At 41.3% G+C, this 21,676-nt stretch overlaps 1 protein-coding gene across 5 annotated transcripts in view; it reads right to left on the reverse strand.

The window, feature by feature from the left end:
* Focad (focadhesin) overlaps positions 1 to 21,676 on the reverse strand; it is a 283,297-nt gene that overhangs the window by 33,394 nt on the left and 228,227 nt on the right. For all 5 annotated transcript variants that reach the window (XM_057783564.1, XM_057783562.1, XM_057783563.1 and 2 more), the window contains 9 exons: positions 20,815 to 21,053; positions 15,164 to 15,253; positions 8,810 to 8,957; positions 6,936 to 7,055; positions 5,929 to 6,051; positions 5,108 to 5,185; positions 4,421 to 4,492; positions 2,856 to 2,958; positions 882 to 962 (listed from right to left, as the gene is read on the reverse strand). In XM_057783564.1, the coding sequence (XP_057639547.1) occupies positions 882 to 962; positions 2,856 to 2,958; positions 4,421 to 4,492; positions 5,108 to 5,185; positions 5,929 to 6,051; positions 6,936 to 7,055; positions 8,810 to 8,957; positions 15,164 to 15,253; positions 20,815 to 21,053 (1,054 nt within the window). The remainder of the gene's footprint in view (positions 1 to 881; positions 963 to 2,855; positions 2,959 to 4,420; positions 4,493 to 5,107; positions 5,186 to 5,928; positions 6,052 to 6,935; positions 7,056 to 8,809; positions 8,958 to 15,163; positions 15,254 to 20,814; positions 21,054 to 21,676) is intronic.

The raw sequence follows: 21,676 nt of genomic DNA on the forward strand, positions 1-21,676 counted from the left end.
CCCTGGAATAAGAGCATGCACCCTCACCTCTAGAGACTAATAGGACCAGGCTGAAAAAATAGCTCCCGGAGTGCTGTTCCCAGGGGACATACATCAAGCAACAATACTTTCTCTTTGATGGAAAGATTTTCCATGAACTTTAGTTATCAAATCACTCCTTCCAGATTTCTTGCAGTTTTAATTCTAATTCATTTAAGAACACATTTTTTCTTTTTAAATTATTATGGTCTTGCTATCACATAGCCACTGATCTGCCCAGTCAGGAAAGAAGGATGGAAGACGATTCTATTAACGAAACTGGCCCAGTCCAGGACAGATCCAGTGCTAGCAGCCTACACTTCATCTCACTCGGAGAAGCCTGTGTCATTAAAGAACTCCTCTTCAGTAAACTTACATGGCACTGCTCTGGTTCCAGTCAAACCAAGACACTGAACCGCTATCTTCTAACATGGCCACAATCCAGGGAGCAAGGCAAGATAAATGAGTGCCAAGAAAAAACTCAAGCTAGAAACAGAAGTTAGAGCCCATGACTCTAGCAACGCAAAATGATCAGACATGGTCAGGGACAAAGGCTACTTCCCAGCAGGGCCTGGGATGCTTTCTCTATCTACGCCAAAGTCACTGAGACAGACAGGAAGAGCAATGCGTACTTGGTGCACCTCTACATGACCAAAGTTTTCACAGAGCCACCCACAAAGAGACACAGTCTGCATATTTGCACAGCAATTAGCTTCCTAGTCATCCAGGAAGATGGTTTAGCAGAAGACAACATTCGCCCCTTCAGACTTGACTTGTTTGATTTTACAGATGCATGCTTCAGGCACATAACTTACAGAACATGAAGAAAAAAATTATAAAATCCAAGAAAAGTGTTCACTTGCCTTTTTTTCCTCCTGTAACGAAGAAGCCAATGGCTGCTCTAATAAAACTGCCTTCGGGCAAATAGCTGTAGTCAGTAGGAACTGTGGAGGCAGAAAATGATCAAATTAACTAGCGGACTTGGCAGGGCTAATGAAGGAGAGGTAATGATCTCATGCTGCCATCTCAACCCAGAGACAAGGCAGAGATGGTTATGCCATTATTGTCAGCACAAGACCCTGTGGCTGCAGCTAATTCTATTAGACCAAGGGACTGGCTTGAGGGAATCACTCAGGTTATCTGGGAAAACTTAAAATGGTGACAAACCTAGGAGGGACGTAAAGAGAAAACTCACACAGGCTGTTACTCCAGTCAAGTGGTGAAAAAAAAAAAAACCTCCCTCCCTGGCATACTAGTACAACAATGAGCTCCAATCCAATGACCTCCTCAGGGTAGGCGAGGAGCCAGCTGGGCTCCTAAGCATAGGCACTGTCCTACAGGCTTGTTAGAATGCTGCACCAACTGTATGGACCAAGAAAACTCAAAACCCGGGATTAACAGCACCATCTCCTTCTTAAGGCAGAGCCCTTTAAGGGATCAACATGTACAAAGAACCAGATGTGGCTGCTGACCTGAACCAGTGAGCCAATGACATTTCTGCAAGCTGAGTCCTGAGAGTTCCCTAAATCCTTCTCCTCCCCGTCTCTCATAATGGTTTCGTGACACAGTTTTGTTGCAATGAATGGTTCCACTGGAAAATTCCACTAGAAATGAGTAGCTGTGTTTTCCAGACACACAATTATTTTGTACATAAGAACCTTTGTGCAAGCTGACTCACCATTACTTGATTTGACTAAGTGCTCACACACACACACACACACACACACACACACACACACACACACGCAAACCCAAAGCCTGGCATAATGTGTTATTTTACCAGGATACTATAAGAGCCCCAGCCTTTGAAACTGGCACTAGCAAAAGTCTCCACTAAGGTGTTTTTAAATTCCCTTTCCTATATTAATATGACAGCTTACAGCTGTCAAGTTCATCATGTTGGAAAAGATGTGGACCAAAGGCCTCTGTCTGAAGCTGCGGAGTGACGGCAGTGAGAGAATCAAACATTGTAGAAGCCCACATTTATAGTTACACTATCATAGATGTCCTGCCAGGAATACATGGAACTAAGGTTTAGTGATGGATCTTTACTTTCTAAACCTCTGTGGACCAGAGGGTCAAAATACCATTTATAAGGAGCAAGGGACAGATATATTAAGGTGGTTCTTTCCCCAGAAAATCTCCAAGTACAAACATAAGCACATGGGAACTGTAATATTTTTATTGCTTTTATCAAAAGATACAAATAGAAAGGGCTTTGTTATTTGAAGAGCTAGGATTGAAACCCCTAAGGAGGTACATATCTTTGAATGTGTTTTCCTCATTACCTTTATAGAGCCATTGGGCAGAAAAATCCCAGTCATAAATAAAGAGACTTTTTTTTTTTTTTTTGAGAAAGGGTCTCACTGTGTAGCTCTGCATAAAGAGATTTTTAATGAAACATAACACCATTACTTTTTATAAAAATAAAATGTCTGTTCCAAGCTTTCAAGGACGTGATCCTTTGTTTATAGACCTGTCACTAAACAAACTCTTAATGTAACTCATATAATATTTCTGAGCCTCATATTTTTCATTTGTCAAATACATGTACTTGACTGAATGTCTATGCTGTCCTCTAAGGGAGTCAAGAGAGGAAGTGTAAGTGAATATGAGGTTTGGAGGCCAATAAACCTAAACGAAAGCACCACTTTCTGCCATATGACCTGGAGTAGGTCTGGAGGTCTCTCGATACTCCATTTTGCTCAGATGTAAAATAAATATCATAACACCCATCATGTGGAATTGTTGTGATGCCCAACTCCCTTAACAAAGTGCAGAATCCCGAGTTAGCCATTCCTTCTTCCGGTTCCAGTATATTAGGACTTTAATCTTACCAGAAGTTCTGCTTTGATTTGAAGACAAAGTAGATAGATGAAGATGTCCTAGAAGCCATATTGCATTTGACTGAAGACCAATCACCCCCGAGACATTGATGACCTAAGGATGAAAACATAGCAGTTTGGTGATGGGGCAAAATCCAAGTTCTATTCAATAAAAGGCCACCATAGAATATTACTAACACTGTAGGAATTAGAGGCTTAGTTGAGAACAAGAAGCTCTATAAATGAATGCTAACATGAGTCTCCTACACTAGACCAGAATCTTATGCTGTTAAGTAGCAGCTGAATGAATGAATGAATGAATGAATGAATGAACCAACCAATTATGGCAGAAAGTACTAGCAATATTCCTGGGCTTCACTGAGTGAGACTGCTCTAAAAAACTGGTAAAAGAAAGCTCTAAAAGGATTGGGGCTGGAGCCTAGTTGGTCGAGTATTTGCCTAGTGTGCAAAAGGGCACGGGTTCAGCTTCACCACAGCGTATGCTAAGTGTGGTGGCTCATGCTTATAATCCCAGCACCTGGGAGGATCAGGAGTGCAAAGTCATCCTAGGCTACACAGCTTGAGACTAGCTTAGAGCACATGAGATCCTGTCTTAAAAGAAAAAAAATTCAAAAAGTAGAAAGGAAGGGAAAGTTTCTTAATAATAAAGTATTTCTAAAAAAACAAAGAAATTTTAACTCATTCTTTTTTAAAAAAATAATTTCTATCGTTGATTATTATAATTCATGAACATTTTAAAATAATTATTTCCAGTTCTTCCAAGTTTTAACAACTTAAATTTCAGTAGAATTCTTTTTCTGAGCACATTCTTATTCACATATATAAAATATTTTTTCTCTGCCCAGAAATTCATGCTTTCCACCATGAACGAAAACATCTTTATGTGCTAGGTATTATAATTAGCCATGTCTTATAAGAATGAAAACAAGTATGCTAAGTGGGAAAGAGAAGCCCGAAAGCAACAGCGGCAGCAATCATAAACACCCCGCTTGGACGAGGTGCTTGGGAAGAGGCACACAGTGCCCATGCGGTGCCCTCAGGACCGTGGCTACAGTGACTCCAGCTCTCTCGACCAGTGCCGTCACAGTTCATTCAGTAAACGTAAGGCTTTAAGAAATCAAAGCTTTATCAGCAGACGAGCATGACTATGCCTCCGCGAGGGTTACAAGGACAATTATTAACTCACAAACTCTCATCTGAACTAATGCCATCTGACCATTCTTCCTGGGTATCTGCCCTGCCCTTTGCCCACAATGCATCTTTCCTTGTCCCAAAAGCTAGATAACCCTTGCAAGGTCAGGTTTAATTTTAAGGTGATTCAGTAACAACCTAACTCAAAAAAGCCAGTATTCTCTCCCGCCCCCCACACACCCAGGAGCAGGGACTATCTGTCAATGAACACAGGCCCATATACTACTTTGAAATGCCCATGAACTCAACATGTTTGTTAGACTTTCACATTTGCCAGGTAAGACACACTATGACAAGCAGTATGAAAAAGATAACGAGGGAAGAGATGTGTGTCCCATCCAGGGGCTGAAAATTCCACTCCTTACCTCGGTTAAGGTTCTAATGACTTCATTAAGTCTTGCTTGAGAATGGGCGCTCTGGATGGCCTCTGACTTGAGCTGAAAGAGTGAGCAAAAATGAGCCAGGACGTGAGCATCATCTAGGGCTGGGACAATTTATCAACTGTCGGTATATTCCAAGCATGTAAGTGGAAAGCTCTTCAAAGACAGGGCCCAGGATTTATTTACCACTGATTTCTTAGCACCTTTTCATGGTGGCACATAGCAGTCCCTCAAAGTTTTACTATATGAACAAAGGTGTGTAATTCTGAACTGTGATAAACTTACACACTTCTGTCCACTAGGATAGTGTTTCAGAATAAAACACTTGCAAAGATTTAAACTTGAATATTATAGATATGAGTTGAAATTCCTTATGAATGAATTTTGAAATTTCTGAGGGTTCAGTTACTTTCTCAGGTAGGAAAGTCTATGTAAAGTACATACTTTAAGAGGCTTGATTCCTATAAATTAAACCAAACAAAGAGCAATCTCTACAGAAAGAAGTCTCGGCCAGGAGTACTTTTTCGCAGAGCAAGGCACTGAAAACCCAGAGTAACTATCGCCATGAACACAAACTCCTCTTCCCCTAGGATATTAAAGCCAATGCCGCCCTACTGTTGCTACGGTTATGTACGCATTCGAATTCCTTCCCTTCAGGTTTCCTGGCTTTACCTGCATGACATCCACATCTGAGCCTACCAGTGCCACCAGACCATGAAGGGCTGCGAGACAGAGCATGGTAGAGGAACCCTGCAAACCAAGAATTGAAACAGTCAATGGCAAACATGCCGTGGGTGTGAAATCTACATAAGTTGCTGCGCACAGCAAGGTCAGTGACTGAAATTATAACAAATGCATAGGGTCAGTACAACTGACAATAACTAACCATGAAATAACAACAGACAAATGTATAGGATCAATACAACTGACAATAACTAACCATGAAATAACAACAGACAAATGCATAGGGTCAATACGACTGACAATTAATAACTGACCATGAAATAACAACAGACAAATGTATAGGATCAATACAACTGACAATTAATAACTGACTATGAAATAACAACAGACAAATGTATAGGATCAATACAAATAATAATTAATAACTGACCATGAAATAATAACAGACAAATGTATAGGATCAATATAACTGACAATTAATAACTGACCATGAAAACAGCAGACTAAAACAAAGGAACATTCTAAAGCTGTTATATAATAGGTGGCTTTTTTTGGTTCTATTTATCCAGAAAACCATAACATTGTTTTATAAGTAAAGCCCTATCAAGTAGCCAATTTTTAAAAAATAAGACAACCTGTAATGGTTGACAGACTGTACTTAGAAGAGACTAAAGATACAGATGCCATTTTCACTTGAAATTACCTGTTCATTTATTGTTAGGCTATATATCTTAGCAGTTCCTATAAGGAATCCAATCAATTAGCTATTTTTCCTTTAAATTATTTAACAGTATACAGGTGACTCTTACCTCTGCCAGGACAACCTTAATCCAGTTGGGGAGGAGTCTGTTGCCCAAGTCTTCAGCTTTTCCGTGTCCACACACAGACAAACCATGAACCAGATTTCCTAATGCCAGCGCAAAGCCTGAAGTCTGGTACAAATAAAAATAGGGGCGAGGGGGAAAGTATATATAGGTAAGGACTCATATAGAACACTTATAATACACAGAGCAAAACAAGCATTTCTAGGGTTCCTATCCCAAAGTTTGATGTGGACTTTGGAAACAGAGTCTTACTGTAAGGAATTCTACTGCTGTGTGTAGTTTATCTTAGAAGAACAATTCTGTCCTGTCAATTGACAGCTCAGTAGCTCTAAATTCTCAGAACAAGGTATGTGTGAAAAGCCCGAGGTTCATCACCCAAGGTTAAAATCCCCTCCTAAGCAAAAAAGATGCCACAACATGTGCAGTATATGAACACTCCTGACGTTGTTATTGCAGAACATATTCTGAAAACTTACAGGAAGACCAGCTCCTATAAACTTAAATTCCTTCCCCCTCACAGTTCCTTGCTTCTCCTGCATCTCAATGCTAGCACATACTGAATATTTTATGGATACAGAGTAATGATCTGAGAAAGAAAAAAACCACAATGAAGCTGCACATGGTGATGCACACTTTCAATTACAGCATTAGGAAGGCAGAGGCAAGCAGATCTCTATGAGTTCAAGGCCAGCCTGATCTACACACTGAGTTCTAGTTCAGTCAGAGCTAGACTCTGTCTCAACATCTAAAAAAAAAAAAAAAAAAAAAAAATTACATTTTCAGCCAAATGTCCACAGAAGCTGAGAGATAAAACATGAGAAACGCATCTGGTAGCCAGTGGCTGCTGGCTACAACGGCGACAATAAAGAGTTATCAGACTTTTCACCAGTTCTAGATACAACAGAGTCCACGCCAGTCTACGTAACTAGAAGGCAGCATGCAACAGCAGCATGAAACTCAAGGGGAGAAATCATCGGAGCACATGTTCCAACCTGCTGGTTGCTCTCTACCAACAGCTGAAGCTTGCTCATAATATCTTCAGCCTCCACAGCCTCAATAATGCCAGCACTGAACGCCGATGAACACACACAGCTCAGAGTATAGGCAAGGACCTAAGAAGAAAACACAGCAGAAAAAAATGTTTGCTCACAGGCAAAATCAAAGACCTTGGCTTAGGTGCTATCGCTCTTCTGTCAAATTCCCCAGAAGAGCTGAATTTAGATATAGATACCCCAGACTGGCTAACAGTTTGCTGTGTGATTTATATTCTGTTTCATAAAAGGGTCAAGATGGGGATCATTTTTAGATAGGATTTGGAGGCTCAAATGCAAATAGTTATGAGACAAAACCAGGATTCAAATGTGGGTCTTCAGTCTCCAAACCAAAGTTGCTCACAGCTTGATGCCACCATAGTAATGTCAAAACCATAAGGAATTAGATCTTTACCAACTAAAACGTGCCATGCACTCCACTCCAGACTCACAGGAAAGAACAGGAAAGACGTGAAACACAACTGTGTTTCCATTCCCTGCGAGGAACTGAGAGCATCAGTGAACAGGAATGCAGGCTTGGGAGTTAGATGAATTATGTGAAATTGAGAGGACTTGTTTCTGCTCTGTTTTTTGTGGTTGCCATTGTATAGGTGTGAAACTTAGTAAGTAAATGAATGGATATAAGAACAAATAAATAAAAATCGATAAAGGGAACAGAGGTAATACTTCGGAATCTTCTAAAATTCCATCTGCGAGGTCAGTTTGAGAAAGTCAGTTTCTGCAGACCCCTTCTTGCTACCTCCCATGTTCACCGTCAAACCCTTTCATATGATGCTGTTCAACTCCCAGTGACGGCTGATGCGTAAAAATACAAGTAGCTTCCAAGGAAGAAGCCAGATATAAAACATCTGAGGGTGGGCAAAACCACTTGCTGGAGGATTTGTTAATCAAAACATCACAGCAGACAAAAGCATCTGCTACAATAATAACCTTGTCTTCGTTGATTAATCAAATTGTTCTTTCTTCGAAACACCCACACAAATACTATATACATACACATATATATGTATGCACACACATTTGTAAATCATGTTCCACACTACTTTAAAAATGGAAATGCAGTGCATACCTAGAACAAAACTTCAACTCCCTGGGCCACAAAGAAATTTCCCAATTCAACAAGTCGCCTTGCTGAAAGCAGAGGAACTGAGCAGGGAAACACAACAGCCATTATGTACCCATCAATAGCTTGTGGGCAGGCTGGGAGAAAAGAGAATCTGCTCTAATGAGAGGGAGAATCTGGCCCGGCCACAAGGTCATCCCTCTCCCTCCCATAGGCGGGAGCAGGCAGTTCAGCTCTACCTGGGCACAAGAGAGAAGACATGCCGCACACCTAAAGTATCCCCACTAAACATGGGTCACACACGGCAATGGTGTCACACCAACTCTTTGCATATTTTTCTGCCACTTTTTACCAGATATGGTAATGGGAATTTCCTCAATAATTTTTCATACTAGTGGGCATTTATTTGTGGTTTCTTAAGCTTGTTTCTGACTTGTTTTTAAAAGTTACATTTCATTTGAGGACAGTTCTGAAAACCCTCAAGTTAGTCCCCAGAAGCTGTACTTCTTGGGGAGTGCTGGAGCAACGCTGTGTTCTCCAGTGGTTTTATCTCCTACACCACATTTAAGTCCAAGTGCAATTTGGAGGCCTCATGATGGAATATAGGTGGCTTGCCATTTTGATTTTCTGCCTATTTGTACCTGTAACTGAATTTTTCAGTTCGAGGGTTACTAAACTCTAAAGCAAAAAGAGCAGCAGCAATGAGAAAGCAGAAGACAGCGGAGCAGGGCGAGATGACCCCGCGTCCTACCTCCTGAAACGTCCTGCTCTGGCTTGCACTGTCATCTAGGTAGGCAGACAACTTCCGCAGAGATGCTGCCACGTGAACTCGTGACTCCATGTGGCTGCTGTGGCTCATGAGGGACAAGGCAAGTCCAACTCCCAATACACAGCCAGTGCTTGGAACGCAAAAGAGACAGAGTCAGAATCACACACTCACACAGGAGTTCATGCATTCCGAAGCTGAAGTAGACGGCAAGGTTCTGCTTCTGTCTGGTTCCAACAACACTGTGGCTTCTGACATGCACCCCTGACCTCTTTTCTCGAAACAAAGAGTTTATATCAAGACAAATATGCAGCAGGGTGGGGCTGTAGCAATTAGCAATGCACCTGACTTACATGCCTGCAGCTCTAGTTTCAAACCCTAGCACAGGCCTAAAAAAGAGACACACGCACATGCATGCACACATACACAATCACACACACATACACAGAGCTCTTTCCCATACACCCATCCTAGCACCAACAACTACACATCAGATATCCCACAGGACACAAACACGGAGCTTGACTAAAACTGGTGAGAAGCAGCTGTTTCTGCCCTCACAGAAATGCCACAGCCCTTCCCTCTGGCCTGTGCTGATACACTATGGTTTATCTGCACAAGGAGAGACAGGCTAGATCCCAAGGTGGGTGCTCAGGAGCTCTGGTTACGGATGGGAGCAGTGCAAGGCACAGTGTGCTGAGGGCTTGTGTTGCCCAGTCAACTCCAACAAGTGGAATCTCTTTCTTACAGAAACTGTGTATTCATCTGTGCACAATGACATTAATCCTTCTTTCCCCTCTGATCTCTGAGAGTACCATTGGGTCAGAAGAGAAAATGGGCAAATGACAGGCTTGTCAAAAGTTACCCTTGTGACAATTCAATTGGAATCTGGGGCTTTGTATCCCAGTGCCCTGAAAGGACACGTACCATTTAAAGAAAAGAATTGTTATCAAGAAACTTCAAGTCAGTATAATACAGTGCACCTGTGGCCATATTTTCCTTTCTAAAGTTTTTTTCATTCCTGTTGCTTTTCAACTGGAGGTAATACCAGCATTTCAGAAAACATGCTGGTACTTGTTTGGCATCCCCCTTGTCATGATATACACAGCTAAAACAGGCTTCCTGGGCTTTTCTCCAATATTTATATGGAAAGCATTTTTTCTCATTAACAACATCTATGCTTTTGGCTGGCATCAAGAACCTTGCTATGAATACTCTAGCCCCATACCCCCAACAACTCTGGGCCAACAGTGTCCACACCTGAGAGCAACTACTTAGAGGGAGAGATGGCCTTAGAGATATGCTCAAGATTACACAGGAAGCTTCCAGAAGAGAGAAGCCCCAGCCTTCAATTCCATCTGCCATGTCCAAGGCCCCTCTTGGGCCCTGCGTGATGTTATGATAACACCCACAAGAAGACAACTTTTACTGTTTTTCTAGTTTCTGTTGCATAATAAGCAACACAAGGGAGTCCTGTGTGGAGAAACTAACTCAGCCCACATCCAAACAGGCAGGACTGCTCAGCAGCTAATGCATTTCCCACCAGCTAAAACTAACACCTAGCGTCCAGCACCCCAGGACTGCATCTGAGGCGAGTCACATTTCTTAAGGAAGGCTACTCTTGATTAGTATGGATTTAAAGCTTTTGTTTTAATTAGGAATCTACAGGGAAGGTTTTAGCTGTTCTTCCATATTGACACACGTGAAACCGAGACAGAATTAGACAGAGCTATAATTAGACACAATTTGATTCATATTTTGACAAACTTGACCTTGCTCTCCCTTTATGTAATTGCTACTTATCCTTCAGATTTCAAATGGTTCTTCCTTGGAACCCCAGCAGGAAATCTCCTTAAAACTCTCGCAGAGCCCCTGTATTAAATTATACTCTACAATTTTAGCTATAAATTGCAAAAAGGGATTATTTGGGGGACTGTTTCTTCTCGAATTCCAGAGTTCTTTGACAGAGTCTATCTTCTTCCCCCTCAATATAGTATCCTCAGTCTGTGGTCTTCAACTGGGTGCATAGAAGGACTAATCCAGAATGTGATGAATGCTAAGGAATTGGCCACGGGAGTTTTATGAGTGTTGGGTATACAGAATACCTACAGAAAAGGGGGGGGCACACATGCACACATGCACACAATTCCTGACGCTTTTGTTTAATTGGATGTAAAACTGAACATATTACATAGAATTGAATCAGGAAAACACAATTTCTGTTTCTTGCCAAACTAAGCAAAGAAAGACAGATATTGTATTTGCATGGACAGATTATTTCTCTCAAAGCTCAAATAAAACTGGGGCTTATTGTTCTCAATAAACAAGCCATTTTGTGGAGTCTGCTTTTCAAGGTGCCCTGGGCTGAAGCTCTCCTATAACACCTCAAAGGATGCAGGCATAAAGGTTTAAAAGGGACATGTGACTTCTTAGGCCAGCGTTCTAAGGCACAGTTACAACTCTATTCAGGCATGCAACATTAACTGTCCGTCACATCAAATGAATATATAATCTAACTCTGTGTGTGCATGTCGATATACATACGATGAATATTCTTAATAAGTTAGATATCTGTAGCTCATATCTTGAGTCTTAGCTCAAGATATGAACCAAAATAACCCACTGACCTTTTAAAAGATTTCCTTGTTTCTTCCCCCAATTTATTGTATGCACCCAGAAAATATTCCTAAGGCTTTATTCATTTCATTTAAAATCTTCCACATCTTAACATCCTAAGTCTTAAAAATCACTCAAATGATTAGCTCACCATTTCCACCTACTTAGCTTAGTCTAGAATCTTCTGGATATGTCTGCCAGCTCTAAACCACAAATGCCTCGGGCAGAGGTAGCCTGCATGTATTCTGCCCACTGAAAACAAAAAGGAGTTCAGGGTTGCTGCCCCCAACAGCTAAAATCAAAGCAAATGATATCATTAGAGATTCCTCTGTGCTTTTGGAATTACTAGCATAAATATGCTATAGGAATCCTAGAAATGTAGAAAAAAACCTTTAATTCCAAGGCTCTACATAAGGCTGGAGAAATGGCCCAGTATGTAAGACTGACTCAAAGCTGGGCACGGTCACATGAGCTTGTAATGTCAGCAGGAAGAGTCACACAGACCCTAGGAACTTGTTGGCAAGCCATTCCAGCAAAAATAGTACGCTTCAAGTGCAGTGAGAGGCCCTAGCCTAAAACGCAATGAAGAGTGATAATGAACACTCCCAGGGCCTCCTGGGCATGCTTGGATTGGGTGCATGCATGCGCGTACACACACTCACACTTATTGGATGTCGTATCACAGTATATTAAAAGATCACCATCGCTTGGTGGTAGTGGTGCACGCTTTTAATTCCAGTACTCAGAGAAGCAGAGGCAGGTGGATCATTGTGAGTACAAGGGCAGCCTAGTCTACAGTAAGTTCTGGGACAGCTAGAGCTACACAGAGAAGCCCTGTCTCAGGGGGAAAAAGGGAAAGATTGCCAAGATAAATCATAAAAGAATGCCCAATTCTGATGTTCGTGTCGTCATATCACCTGAGATATAACAATAAAACTTTTCTAAAATAACCGCAGATGAATCTTGAATTGCCTAGCTTATTGTTGGCAATCCTGCAGACCAGGTACAAGCCATACAATAATTAGTTCTAATAGCAGTTAACATTTGTATAGCACTTTGCCCTTTACAATGCACAATTTAAATGTTATTGTATTTGTAACAGCTCAATAGTAATTAACCAAAGCTCAGGTCATTGATGAATAACATGACCACAATTAGGGCTGTCAGAACGGCAATGGCAAAAATATTGCCACTAGGTGGCAGCAAAAGCTAGCGATAGGACCAGACATCCCAGCCCAGGTGTTCACTCAGCAGGGACTCATCCATTGACTCGCTGGTGAATGTGTTCTGGTAGAATTCTATCATTCCAGGTGGCACACTCCTGGGTCATCTACTAACCATGTCTCAGCAATGCTTTCACTATTTCCATTGGGGTGGGGGTTGCCCTATTCACTATCTCCCTAGTGGGGGGGTTACCCTAAACTCTGGCAATTTCTTTAGACAAAGGAATATGCTATATGCCAGGCAATAAAGCCTGGGCCAAGTAATAGTGGGTAACATCTGCATGTCAATGGTGCTTATGAATAATAATAATAGTAGTAGTATTAATAATAATAATAATAAATAATGATGATGTTTTCTTCCCATGGAACTGTGTTCTCCACACTGTACTACACAAGACAAAGAAAAATGTTCCTAGGCCCATTTCTTAATTATGCCACCTATAAAGCATGTGACTACAAAAAGGTGTCAGCTCAGAGTCTTTCTTTATAGAGAAAATTGAAGAAAAGTCTTGCCTATAGTTCTCTCTCTGTTGCAATTACAGTTTAGGATTTAAGTGCCCAGGATACAGATCTGAAAATGCAGAGGATTAATAAGTTCCAGAAAAACCTGAGACGAAGAAAGAACTTCACCCAGGCCCCAAAATGAGGAAATACTGAGCTCCACTAACGGTAGGAATACTGAAGTTTGAATAGGAAGGGGAAGGCTGTTTGGAAGTCTGGACCTTTAACTGGGCTTTGATGGACCCAATGAGGAGGTGTTCCTGTTCTTCATTCCTCTGACAGACTGATCCCCTGTCCAAGCACACTCTCAAACACTGCCCTTCAATATGAAGATAAGAATCAAGAGTGAAGATAAGAATGAGGAAATGAGAATCTTACCAATCACAAAACTAAAAGTTAAGGTTAAATATACTTAGACATGACACCTTTAAGTAAATAAGCACCTATTCCACCTTAAAAACTTCCCTGGAAATGAATGGGAACCGCACGTGAGATGTTCTCCCTTGTTCCAGTTGTTAAGACCTTGCAGTGTTTGAACTGCAAGCTTTTCCACAACATTCTAATGCTCTGATCCACGGCTACAGTGAGTACTCTGGAAGGACAGGTAAGGAAGAAAGGAAAAGGCAGGGGTGGGTTTCTTACCTGGGGGCTATGAAGACAATAATAGTGATGCATACATTAGGCTCAAAATCTCAACCTGTCATTTGATCCAAATAATAAGCACATTCTTATTCCTCTCGCTACTAATTTTCTATATTCAGAAGATGCCAAAGGTGCCATCAGACTCCATTCCCGTATTCACACCATACACTGAAGATGTCACAAGATCCTGAAGGACTTGATGAACTGTCAGGTTTCTATTCAGTCTTACCCCACCTACATACAGACAAAAACTCGTCACTGCCACCTACTACAGAGATTAACTTTTTTTGTGATAAAACCCTCCATACGCTTTCCTTTATATGGCTGCATCATTACTTCAGCTACTCTTTGTTATTCTGAGCCTAATAAGCTGGACAGTACAGAAGCACAGCAGAAACGGGTGAGAGGTTACGTCTAATCTATTGTGATCTCTAGAAATAATGGACCCCACAGGATTCAAACCTGAGATTCCAAAACACAGAAATCAAAAGAGTAAAAGTTAGTGTTGATAATATTCCCCACAGCCTAATCAATCCATCTTATTCACCCATACAAGCCATGGAAATCGATTAGAGAGTAGAACTGTAACAGTAAGTTAGACTGTTTGTTTGTTTGTTTTGTTTTTCAAGACAGGGTTTCTCTGTGTAACAGTCCTCACTATCCTGGAACTTGCTTTGTAGACCAGGCTGCCCTTCAACTCCCATCTCTGCCTCCCAAGTTCTGGGATTAAAGGCATGTGCCACCACCACCTGGCAGGTTTTACATTATGATTCTTTTATGATTATTTTCATTTTTTGTTTATCTTTCACTAATAGAATAAAGCCATAAAATTTAAGGTATTTTGTTTTCAAGAAAAAACACTGAAAAAGGCATAAGGTTCAACTGGAGGTAGAAGGAAGACCCATTCCTGTTAAAACAGATTGTGATGCCTGATATAATCAATGGTCCTTTCCATTTGGTTCCTCCGCCTGGGGCTTTACAATTAAATTCAAACCATCAGAAGCTCTCTTTGCCCACTCATATTCAAATAATTTCAGCTAATCTTGAAAAGAGGCTAAGTGAGGTTACCTGGCCACCAGATCCACGCCCCACATACAAGTACAAAACAACACTGTAAGTTTGGTAACAGGGTTAAGTTACACAATGGCACTCGCTGCTCCACATTTAAGCAAAACGCACACCGATGATAGGGTTTTAGAACAAAAAAGTTTTCAATGAAAGATTCTTTCCAACTGTTACTGAACACTCTGCAAAGGAACTCATGATCACATCCTGCAAACACTTCACCATGGCGCTCAAGGCTTGCTGCAAGTAGCAAGCACTCTCTGAGCACCGGTTATGAAGGGAACCAACGTACTTGTGTTCAAGGCTGGGGTCAAAACAGCAGTTTTCCAGGGCATCCAAGGACTTTATCAGAAGAAGGTTCATCTGCTGGCCAGACATGTCACTAGATAAGGAGACAGGAATGATGGATTATTAATAACCACTCAACTGTTCACAGTGCACGACATATCTGGGAGTGTGAGGCTCAGTGGAAGAGAGCTCGCCCAGTGTGCACAGACTCCAGAAGTGATCCCCAGTACCATGCAGCAAACAAAGGCTCAGCAGGTATGATGCTGGTCTAACACATCACAGAGCCTGCTGATCTGACTTTAATCCCCAGAGCCAACATTGTGGATGGAGCCCCATGACGCCCACAGGGTATCCTCTGATGTATAACAGCATACATGCCCCCCTCATAATATACAAAAAAATAAATAAATGTTAATAAAAAAGCCAAAGTGTTACAAAGAAAGTCTTTTTCTGTCAATATCTACTGGAAACGTCAGCACTTCTTTATATATAAAAAAGGTAATAACAATATTGGTGGCTCATCTATGCTTATTTGTAGACAGGGAGACTAAGAAAAAATATTTAGTAATTAGGTTTTTGAAAACCTAATTCAAACTAGTACAAATTCTAGTAGGTTTTAATAATAAAAACCCAGAGTCAGATACAGGGGTTAATGCTGAAGATCAGAGAAGCAGAGCAGCCAGCCACTAGAGAGTTCTTTTACCTCTACCAATGCTCAAACCGAAGGAAGAAGCCTGTCCTCAGACTGCATCTCCAGACTCCATCTGTCCACACCAAACCTCAGACTGTCTGAGCTCCTGTCTCCTCCCGCCTTATATTCCTCTCCCTACCCAGTCACATCACTCCTGTCTCCACCTCCCTAGTGTTGGGGTTAAAGGCCTGTGATCCCAAGTTCTGGACTCTTGTGTGGCCCACGGTGGCCTTGAACTCTCAGAGGTCCGTCTACCTCTGTCTCCTGAGTCCTGGGTTTAAAGGTGTGTGCCACTACTCCCTGGCCTCTAGTGGCTTAGCTCTGCACTCTGATCTTCAGGCAAGTTTTATTTGTTAAACAAAATATTTCCCCTTTTTGTCTAAAATTTTAAAAAAGAAGGCTATAACTAATATAAGAAAACCTGTATACAATAAGTATAATAACTATATACAATTTATACAGGCAATAAGCAACAATGTCTAGTCCATTTGCATTTGACAAATTCAGAGGAAATACTCCATTATCTATCCTAGCTTGGTGAGTCCAAAGTGTTGTACCTAATTCATTTTCTATTCTAACTTGAATTACCAGTTCAAAATTATCTTTTTATGTCTCTCAACCTTATACTTTACATTTCTTATTGAATTTCTTTTTTGAGTCCGGTTAACAAGACAAACTATAACTATCTAGTCTTCAACTTCCTCAGAGACCCAAGAAGGAAATAATATTAACTGAGGAAGCAGGAAGTGCGAGCAGGTGACTTCTAGATAAGTGAGAAACAAATCACAAACAATGAGGCCTAAAACGTTCTTCATTTTACACTTTGTATTTCAATTTTAAAACACTGAAGAACAAAATCTCAAATTTCTTTTTCTTTTTTTTTTTTTTTTTTTTTTTTTTGGTTTTTTTCGAGACAGGGTTTCTCTGTAGCTTTGGTGCCTGTCCTGGAACTAGCTCTTGTAGACCAGGCTGGCCTCGAACTCCCAGAGATCCGCCTGCCTCTGCCTCCCGAGTGCTGGGATTAAAGGCGTGCGCCACCACCACCCGGCAAAATCTCAAATTTCTAAGAATGTAAAGTGATACTTTGGTAGAAAATGTAATAAAACTATGGATACAGTTATCAATCACCCCAAATCTCTCTTACAAGGGACATAGCTTGTGATTTCATGTCTCAGTTGAATGGGTTGTCAGTTCTCCTTAATCCCTTTAATCATATATATTTTAAGGGGGAAATTCCCTAGACCTACACATTTCTGCTTCTGTATAATAACTCGTTTATTAATTGTCTTAGTGAGAACTAAGGCTGGATAGTAAGAGAAAACTTGGGCAGGCACTCTGGCTCTTTCCTCTGGCAAAGCTGCGGGCTTCCTCACTCACGTTTTATTACTTAGGGTCCCTAGAGCTCTGCTTCTCTTAGTCCTCAGATCCTGCTGGACGCAACACAACCCAAGAATGCCATGCAGCCAGAGAGCACCTTAAATAACAGCATCCAAACCAAGACTACAGCAATGCCTGCAAACATGGATTATACTGAGACATGAGAGAAGGATGGGCGGGTAGACAGACAGACAGACAGACACAGACATGGGGGTGGGAGGAAGTAAATAATAAATTCCTTCAGAGTTATTCTTAGGAATAAAATATAATTAAGTATTATCAATATAGACTAGTGAGCTCAAATGGCCTCTAGAGCAGCAGTTCTCAACCTGTGGGTCGTGACCCCCGTGGGGCCACCTATCAGATATCCTGCATGAGATATTTACATTACAATTCATAACAGTAGCAAAATTACAGTTACGAAGTAGCACAAAAATGATGTTATAGTTGGGGTCATGGCAGCATGAGGAACTGTATTAAAGGGTTGCAGCGTTAGGAAGGTTGAGAACCCCTGCTTTAGAGGTTATGACAGAGGCAACAAGCTTGGTGTAATATACCTCCAGAATAAATCCTAGTTTGGAATTCAAATTTAGGAGAATCATAAGCCAGACTGACTGTGGTGAGTCTCTCTCTCTTGCAGGAGGGAGAACTACTCTGAGAACAATGAAGTGCGGGCATCCGTTCTCTTAGGGGTACTTGATATTACTACCCATTTCAAGACCACAGCTTTCATGATACTGAGCTTTATTTTAAATTATTTTCATTTTATGTTGTTTATGAATATTTTGCCTACATGTTTGTCTGTGTATCATATGCGTGCGTGGTGCCCAAGGAAACCAGAACAAGGCATCAGAAGGTCTGGGACTGGACTTAGAGATGTTTGTGAGCGGCCCTGGGGGAGCAGTCAGTGCTCTTCACTGCTGAGTTATCTCTCCAGTCCCTATCCTAAATTGTATTCCTGAGATTCGTTTTGTTTTTCACTTGTTTCTGTGTATGGTGCCTGTGTAGAGCACCAAGCGCACATGAATACAGGCTCTCTTACAAACCAAAGGCCCTGGAGCTGGGCTTCTAGGTAGTTGTGAGCCACCACCCAACCTGAGTGGGTACCAAACTCAGGTCCTTTGGAAAAGAAGTAAGCACTCGTAACCACTGGGCCATCTCTTCTGCCCCAACCTTGGTTTTTAGGAAAAAGCAAAAGATGGTCTGGAAAGGTAACAGTGAATGTAATTACCGAGTAAAACACCTACCGGTAGGAAAAGGTAACTATTTCTGAATTCTCTGCTCTAAAAGAAACGAGCCAGTGGAACCAGGGATAATTCCATGTTGGTGACTACACTATCAAGACACAGGTCCCACAAAAAGGATGCTGTTGAGCAAAGTTAGAATCTACAGGTACTCAGGGCCAGGCATGGTAGCACATACCTTTAATCCCATCCTCTAGGAGGTAGAGGCAGGAAGACCTCTGATTGCGAGGCCAGCCTGGTCTACATATTGAGTTCCAGGATAGGCAAGGCTGCATAGAGAGACTGTATCTTAAAAAACAAAACAATCAAATAAACAATCTACTAGTATTCCGAGTGACTCAGCCATGATGAGCTGCCTGGAATCCTTTCCCAGGATTCTCTGCAGCTACAAATTTAAGTGAGAAAGATGGGGTAGAAGGCAGCCTGGGAATGAGGGATAAGAGGACGTGTGTGCATCACCTTGGGATTTTCCAGGCAGTATAATGAAATACACCCCCAATGCAATCCTGACAGTCGTAAAGTCAGTGTAGAACCTTATCCCAAGTTAATGAAGAAATGAGCCTCGGCCAGAATGGGATGAAGTGAGTTACCCAGAACTGAGCTGACAGGGCTCAGTTATCGATGTGAAAACATCCTGAGAAAGACCTGAACACAGACAGTAAGGAGAGCGCTATTTGTAGACAGCAGCAAAAGCAGAAATCATGTAAGTCTTAGGCCTTTGCAAAACACTCTATGTTCTATCGGACACACAAGGAATGAAAGAGTTGATTGCCATGCAAAGGGCAGGTTCCTTGTTCATATCTAGAGCTGGACCTCTGTGAATGTTCTGGGCATGTTTCATTGTCATTTAAAGATATTATGCCAGTGACTCCACTCATCTGTCAGATGTTTCTAGAAGCTAAAGATGTTCGCTTGAAATATCCATTCCCAAAAGCAATGATGTGGGATTCCCCTCTGTATGAATGTGTTTTATTACCATTGATAAACAAGCTGCTTCAGCCTATAGCAGGGCATAATAGAGCCTGGCTGGAAGAAATATATATAGAGAGAGAGTAGACAGAGTCAGGGAGACGGCATGTAGCTGCCAAAGGAGTAATGTGTCGGCACCCATAAGCCACAGTCTAGTAGCAATACAGAGATTTTTAATAGAAATGGGTCAATTTAAGATGTAGGAGTTAGTTAAGAGTTAGCCTGAGCTAATAAGCCAAGCAGTGTTATAATTAATATAGTTTTTCTGTGATTATTTGGGTCTGGGTGGCCAGGAACAAAGGAACAGCCTCTGCCTACAAAGCAATAGTAAATTCTCCCACACATAAAAAACAAAAACAAAACAACAGCATTTGTTCAAAGTTTGAAAGTTACAAACAGAAACTTAACGACTAGTTCCAAACACTATAGATACTGTGTGATACCATCTAGTTTATCCACACCAACACCATTGTTTGCTTTTGGACCACTAACTGCTACCCACCAGGAACTATGAGAACAGCTAACATCATAGTTAGATGTTTCTACCTGTATCCTATTTCCAGTGAAGGAAGATGGGGCTAAAGTCAAAGTCACTACCTTTAAATATTCATGGTAACCAAATACTCATGTTAGACTATACTACAATCAATCTGGATGCATAAAATTTTATGGTTTAATATAAAATACAGGGGAAAAACCAAGTATGAACAAAACTAAAATAGATTAATTGATGTGTAGGAAAACTCGACGCTCAGTGGAATTTTCCACCCGAGCCTTTCACATTCCATTTGATCCATTCACTGATAATACTAGCAGCCTAAAAATGAGAAATCACACTGAATAAACCATCCAGTATAATATACACAGATTAGGAGCCTATATAGATTATTAAATGTAGCCAGGGCAGAGGAGAAAAGCACCATTGTAAAGTTGGGTACATGCAGTTCTCAGGTGATTCAGTGACTCCAGGCATCCCTCTGTTACATGGGACTCCCCCGTTGTTCCTCCCCACTTATGGAGATGTCAACAATGAAAGGGGTAGGGGAGAAGTCTTTCTTCACTTACAGCACTTTAAGGCTTTTGTTTATGCCTATTAATTGGAAAGGCGTACTTGGGGCTTCTCTCTTAGCCTGATATGCTTTTCAAGTAAGCAGTTACTTGAATAATAATCCCCAAAGTATATTAATATCCATATGATGGTATTTTAAGGCAGCAGAATTCACCCATCTGAGGGAATAAACTATCAACTCAACCATCTCAGAAATTTAGCAAGCACATACTGCTCAGATGGAATGCTTAGGAACCTGCATGCATGCTACAGTCCGTCACCTAAATCACAAGGAGGAAACACAGTAATATTTCAATCAACTGTACCTTAGTTTCTCTTCACACAAGCGAGAGAGAAACATCCCCAAAGCAAGGCCCATGTGGATTTGCACGGCTTGAGATTCATCAGCACTTGGTTTCCCAGGTAACCTGGCAGTCAGCATGTTCAGGATTTCCTCAACCTTCTCTTTGCAAGAGATAATGAAAACCGGCACAAGGAGAGACAAAGCTGTGGCGGCGGCAGAGCGCGCAATAGCGCTGGCCGTGTTCTCACCAGAATAGGACTTCTAGGACATGCCAAAGAAAGAAAACAAGGGTTAGCCTCTTGTTTAAACACTTACCACACAAACACTGCAGCAACACAGGCTTCTTCTATACTTGCCCTGCAGACAAAAAACAGAATCTAAATGTGTTTGCTATATACCCTGATTTCAGTCAATGAGTCCATCCATTGCCGAGTGAAATCAGCAATGTTCTTTTAAATTTCAAAGACAGAATTCAAAGTGTCTATGTTGAGAAGTTGTGGGCTCTCTCACTACATAAACTCAAACAGTTTTGATGTTTTTAAAAGCCTGCATGCATATAATAGGAAAGCCAAGTCAGGCTGTCAGCTCTTAGACAAGCTATATTACAATTGTCCAGAAAGCTAGGACTTGCCCTGAAAAGAAAGGGAGGTGGACAGGAGTTTAAGTTCTCTCTACAGAGAAACAAGTGGAAGTTTAACACAAGACCTATTGGCACATCTCCCAAAATTTTTGGTGGGAACACAACCCAGTAGATGGATTATTTCCTACAGGGGGGTTAATTCCTTTTAATTAAGAGGGAAGTTGAAATTCTAAAAGCTTCTGGTTAAAAGCAATAACTAGCTATTCAAAAGGAAATGGAGGGCTCTACATGTGCCTTCTGATAT

This window comes from Chionomys nivalis, chromosome 11 (genome assembly GCF_950005125.1).
Source record: "Chionomys nivalis chromosome 11, mChiNiv1.1, whole genome shotgun sequence".
NCBI classification, from domain to species: Eukaryota; Metazoa; Chordata; class Mammalia; order Rodentia; family Cricetidae; genus Chionomys; species Chionomys nivalis.